Genomic DNA, 6,000 nt, shown 5'->3' on the forward strand with positions numbered 1-6,000 from the left:
CAGAGTTGCTGGAAGCCGCCTGTCTCCGTCCCGTGGAGCAAAGCCACTGAGAGCGATGGCGGAGCACTTACTGTAGAGCATCAAGCAGTACAAATGCTAGGAACTGACTTTTTTTAAAACTTAAAATAGGGGAAACAATCCACTATGATGTGGCTTTTTTTTTTCCTAATTATAAATTTTGTTCATTACCATGAGTGGCACCCTAGTGTAAACTGCCGGTTCTGTCGGGGATGACAGCTTGTTCCTAATTTCCCCTTCTTGTTTCTCTTCCTGCTGCATGGATGTTATTCAGTAAACTGCATCTTCCTAACACTCCTCCCCCTCTAAATGAGGGCGAGAGCATGGTTAGCCGAATCCTGCAGCTTGGTCCACAAGGAACAAAATTTATTGGGTAGGATATGTACGGAAAAGATACAGAATGTCTACAGTTTTTCTTTCGTTTCCAGTTTTTTGTTATTCCCATTTTATATTTTTTTTTCAGTTTTCTAAAGCTTTCAGTTGATTTATGTCACTGAAAGAAAATCATAGTGGCTTGATTTAATATAGCTCTGCTACTACCTTGTGCTTATAGGCATGTAAAATTCACTGCCAGCATTCTGCTTTCATAACTTCTGTGTTTTTGTAATTTTTTAAATTTGAAGTGTTTCAGCTGCATCAAATACATTTTTAATACACAGTGACAGTCCTTTAAGTTCAACCCTGTGGTAGAGAAGGTATTTACAGGCCTCGAGTGAGTTTGTTTTGGGAAGAGCATTTGTAAACTGTGGTTACATGAAGTCTACTATTTGTGAAAGATTATTTAGAAAAAATGTAATTGAGTGAATGACTTCATTCAGCAAGGTTGGAGAAATACTGATCTTTTCAACCTGCAAGAGGCATCTTGTTAAAATAAATTTATAAAGCCAAGTATGCTACCCAAATGAACTGCGGTGTATGGTCTAAAAATGTAAGAATGCTTCCATATATTTTTGTTGTTTTCAAACCATATTGTGAAATTTATTGCATTAGGTTTTCAAAACATTGGTGAGTGTTTGGTGTTCCAAACCTGTTCAATACCTTCTCACTGAGTATTCTTGTTAAATGTCATGCACAAAATTGTGTGGTTTCTAAATATTTACTGAGACAGTATCTGAAATATTAGCCTGCAAAGATTGTACTACAGTGTCAGTTTTCAGTTTATACTCTTTTTGAACTAGACAGTAAATATCTTCAGCAATGTATTTGAATTTTTGGTATTTACTTGCTGTGCACAATGGGAGAGAGCAGCTACATTACTATTTGTTGTTAAAGGACTTGAGATTAGAGTAACAGCCCGGGTGTTCTGCAAAGCATCTAAAAGACGTATTAATTAAACTGTCGTCTTCTGTTTTCATGGCAAAAAATACTACCTAACTATTCTCCCTTGGTATTTAATGTGAAAACTGGACTTCCAACTAGTTTGGTTTTCCTCATAACGGCTGTTGTGATCAGGTAATTGGTTAATGCACCCAACACCTTGCAGGCGTACAGTACCATACAAGTGCTGCATACTTCTCCCATCATGTGATGCTACTTTTAACTGAGATATTACAAAGCAGTGAAATCCTTTACAACCTCTGTAGGAAAATAATGATACTGTCTATTTAAATGTCTTAAAGCTGCATAATCCGTAATTGTCCCCTTACTGTGTGATTTCAGTCGGTTCGTCTTAGCATACTTTAAAATGCATATCCTGCCTGTGAAGTGTTTGGCAAAAGTGTCTGTTTTGTTAAGGAATGGCACATGAAGCGAATGGTGGTTTCTGTCGGTTGTTCACAATAACTGTTCAGTAATGCACTTGCAGTCCTCTGTTGAAGATACATTGTCTGGTGACCTAGGTGTATTATTAACCACCTTCTCATTCCCTTTCTCCCCTCCCCCCCAAATGTTTGACAGCAACTAATATAAATGTGGTTGTGATGTTGCTTAACTCGGAGAAATCCATTGTGAAAGGATCTAAACATTCCCCAGTGATGTTTACAGTGTGGATGTTGCAGCTGTGATTTTGGGCATGAGAACCAGAAAGTGAAGCTAATGAGAAACAACCTCTTGCGTTTCACAGGAGCTGCATCAACAGAGAGCCAGGGAGAGCTTTGGAAAGTTTGAGACTTAGTTTGAAGTTTAAAACCTACATGCATGCGCAGCTCCTGCTGCAGTCAATAGCTGTTGCATGCATTTGGATAGCTGGACTGTTTCTGAACTGACTTTGCCCCTTTAAATCCCTTGAGCCAAATCCGAACTTCGACTATGCTAATGCCAAGTAAAAGTCAGCACTGCTGTTTGTGCTGGAGGCAGGTTGGATCACCTACATCCTGGGATAAATGAGCAGGGAGAACTCTCCTTAGCGAAAGCTGTCACTTCTTTTTTCATGTAGGCAGCTGTTTCAGAAGGTTTACATTAAAAATGAGCTATACGTGAATATTTTTAAGTTTTCTATTAATTATAGTTTAAATGATAAAGGATTGTGCAGCTTTGGCAATTTTAAAAACATTTTTACCATAACAGTGCTAATTATTTAAAATGACTGTAGTTTTCTTAAGGACTTAACGCCCATAGGAAATTAAGGGCAGTGAGGAGATATAGGGTTAAAAATAATATGATTCCTTTTTCTCTAGCCCTGTCATAGTGGAAATCCCTCATTTTGGATCAATGCGAGGAAAGGAAAGAGAGCTAATTGTACTTCGAAGTGAAAATGGTGAAACGTGGAAGGAGCACCAGTATGACAGCAAACACGAAGACTTAACCGAAATACTCAATGGCATGGACGAAGGTAAACATTTTCTCAGAGCTTTAGCAAGCCTTACCTTTGTGCAGGCTTGCGAACATGAGCAGGCTAAGGCAACCCTGAAGTAAGTCAGCACAGGGGATATCTGACTTTGGGGAATACAGTGTGTGTTATATATGAAACTAATGGAAAGAGCGTAAAGAGAAATTGTTCAGCAGCGGCCTGGAGACATCCTGAAATCAGTGGTAAGTTTTAGTCTGAAGTCTTGCCAAGTTTAAGGAAAGCTGCACAGTTGCTTTACAGCATGAAGTTGAGAGTAACATCCCAGCTGGAAATAAGCGTGTTTCTGCTGCTCAGGCAGGGCCATGTGAAGGTCATTCCGAACCAAGGGTGAAGTGTAAATATCAGTTATATCAGACTTTCCCGCAAATGTAGACCTCAGCCCATAGGCTGTTCTTCTTTGAACTGGTATTGTTAGAGGTTGCCTCCCACAAATACACAACCTGCCTTTCTGATGCCCATCTGGGAAGTCTGGCTCCCTTGTTTTGCTTGGACGTTGCTGTTTATGTGAGTCCCTTAAGATGAGAGGACTCAGCTGTACACAGTTTGTCAGAAGATGCTGTGACAGATGGTCCCTGCAGGCACATAGCAGGCAAAGCCAGGCTGGGGCTGCAGTGAGGCCTTGGCACCACTGCTTTCGTTTCCTAGCAAGTTTTTTTCATTATTTGTTCTGATAAACCATTGCTTGAGCTCTTTGCACCTGAGTGTGAAAGAAATTGCTTGTGGTTTGGGCTTTGGTTTTCTGTAAGGGTTTATCCACAGGATTTTCTCTGGATAACCTCCTACAGAAAGTCAGTGTGGTGTGGTACCAGCTGCAGGAGAGGTCTTTCATTATCAGCAAAAGCATTTGAAACAAATGATCAGGCTGTGAATGGCAGCTATGAGAGGTATCTGTGAGCAGGGTCCGCCTTTGATCTTGGCCTCCCCTTCTTTGAAGAGGGCAGCCTCAGCAAAAGGCATGCTTTGAGAGCATGGAAGGGGAGAGTAGTGCTGTTGTGAGGGGCTCCCTGGACATCTGAGATTTAGCATTTTTACTGATTTCCTGGTCATCTGGGAATAGGAACAGCAGAATGGGCTTGTGTAGTATTTTGACTTCAAAGTACTTGAACCGCACGTGAGCTTGTAAAAATATAGAGCAATGGCAAAGATCTGCTTGTTACATGTGATGATCTATTGTAGCTATTCATTTTGAAATAAATATAATAGAACCAATCAAGCAGTGGGGCAGAAACACTACAAATGTTAGGTCAGTGAGTTTGGAAAAATACAATAAACCTCATCACAGAGGCTACCTAAAAGCAGTGGAACAGGCGAAAAAGCGAGCATGGCCCAGGATAGTATTGCTTGGGGAAGAATTGCTTCAGGATCGAAGGCAGGAGTTGCAGCCTTTGTGAAAGAAAAATCCCACCACTGCGCCCTCCTTCTCTGCGCACTAGCATGAGATAGGAAGTAATGATTTGGCATTTGGGTGAAGTATTGCCGTCTGTAGGTGGTGAGGTAGTCTGAACTGATCAGCAGCTTGCTTATTTGCTTCAAGTGCTTTCCAAATTGAGCTTAGTTCAATTTTGGGATAGGAAATCTGGGCATAAAAACACTGTTCTAAAGTGCTCCAACTTGCATCACTTATGAAGGAGCTTTCCAGAGGTGCCATATGGATAAATTCACATTTTACAATGTGAATAAATAAATAAAAACACTTTGAGAGAAGAGGGCACGAAGCCCTCAGTACTTTAGGCCCTCAGAGCCTAAAATAATAAGCTTCACAATTTGGAGCCAAACAACTGGAGTTGGAGTACAACTTTCTGATCTGTTGAGGGTTTCAGGTGGCTCTTCCCTTCTGGGGAACTGCTCTTTGAGGTTAGTGGGTATATGTTACCGCCAGGGAATCACAGAAAGTATGATGGACTCTGGACTATTCCCTTAGAGTGAAAGTATTTGGCACCTTAAAAGCCAAGACACAGAAATGCCATTTACCAATCCAGGCAATCATTTATGAGATGGAAAGGAGAAAAAATTCTGCAGACACACCCAGAGAATTGTGGTGATTTTTTGTCAGTTTGTTTTAGCTTAATCCTTCTCTACTTAGGAAAACAAAACAAAAAAAAACCCTGCATTAAAATAGTGCAACGGTCCTGACAAAACTCTGCTCCGGTTAAATGACACCTTTTCTGTGTAAAAGGTCTTCTAAGCAATGACATAAAATTACAAAATTGTAGATTTTTTTTTTTTTTTAATCTGAACTTTTACTGGTTTGTTACAAAATACCTCAATTAGATTTGGCTCTGAAGCAATATCTTGCATCTCAGGAGCCATAACTTCGGAAGACGTTTTATTCCAGGCATGAAACCTGGAGGCAGAAGCAATCTTTAATTGAAATAGAAAGCAGCAACATTGTCCAGTAATTTCCAAAAGTTTAGTGTGTCTTTGCAAGAAAATCTCTGAATGCCATTACATGCTGCAGGAGTGCTCGTTTTTCTGTTGAAAAGCAGCTGGTCCATTTTGTGTTAGACTTGTTGCGATTCACTAGTTCTTTCCTATCTGTGTAGTTAAGGAGGACGATCAGACTTTTATTCCCAGCTCCTTAACATGCTGAATTTTTCAAGATGCAGTCTGCTGCTCTGTTTTGTTTTTCCTGCTTCGCTCTCCCACTTAGCTAGCGGGTATGAATGAGGACATCTTTGCTCCTCGCCCTCTGTAGGGATTGCTGAAAACCTGCCTGTTCTTTGCTGGAAGCAGCACCATCTGCTGGAAGAACTCATCTCAGGCTCAGAATAATAGAGAGGCAGGAGGCAACACTTCAGGGCACTAAATGCAGGATTAAAGAATAGCAGAACTTTGCTTCTATTATCGTGAAAGAACTATGAACCGCGATGTAAAGAGTCAGTTTTTCCTTTGGTGCCATCAGGTTTCTGCTTAAATAGTTTTTGTTCTAAAGTTGGCGCTGTACTTAGGCAAATATAAGGCTGAGGGAATACAGGGAACTTGGCAATTTTAGGAAGAGGAGGAGTTTGCTATTCTTGTGTTCTTGTGTTCTCTCAGCCATATTACATTTATTTAAACTTGAATCAAGTAAAATATATATTTTTTTAAATTTATTTATTTTTTTAGGGAGAAGCTCTCTGTCTTTTAGTTGGTAAATAGGTTACACTTTCAGCCAGGCTTCTTTTAGGTATAACTTGTGTTTGCTCTTTGCATTC

The 6,000-nt window shown here is 40.2% G+C and overlaps 1 protein-coding gene across 1 annotated transcript in view; it reads left to right on the forward strand.

Moving 5' to 3' along the window:
• The window catches only part of ANK3 (ankyrin 3, node of Ranvier (ankyrin G)), a 209,713-nt gene that overhangs the window by 152,777 nt on the left and 50,936 nt on the right, over window positions 1–6,000 (forward strand). Inside the window, exon 29 of the mRNA XM_009889813.1 lies at window positions 2,634–2,788. Within this exon, the coding sequence (XP_009888115.1) occupies window positions 2,634–2,788 (155 nt within the window). The remainder of the gene's footprint in view (window positions 1–2,633; window positions 2,789–6,000) is intronic.

This window comes from Charadrius vociferus, unplaced genomic scaffold (assembly GCF_000708025.1).
Source record: "Charadrius vociferus isolate BGI_N301 unplaced genomic scaffold, ASM70802v2 scaffold738, whole genome shotgun sequence".
Taxonomy (NCBI): Eukaryota; Metazoa; Chordata; class Aves; order Charadriiformes; family Charadriidae; genus Charadrius; species Charadrius vociferus.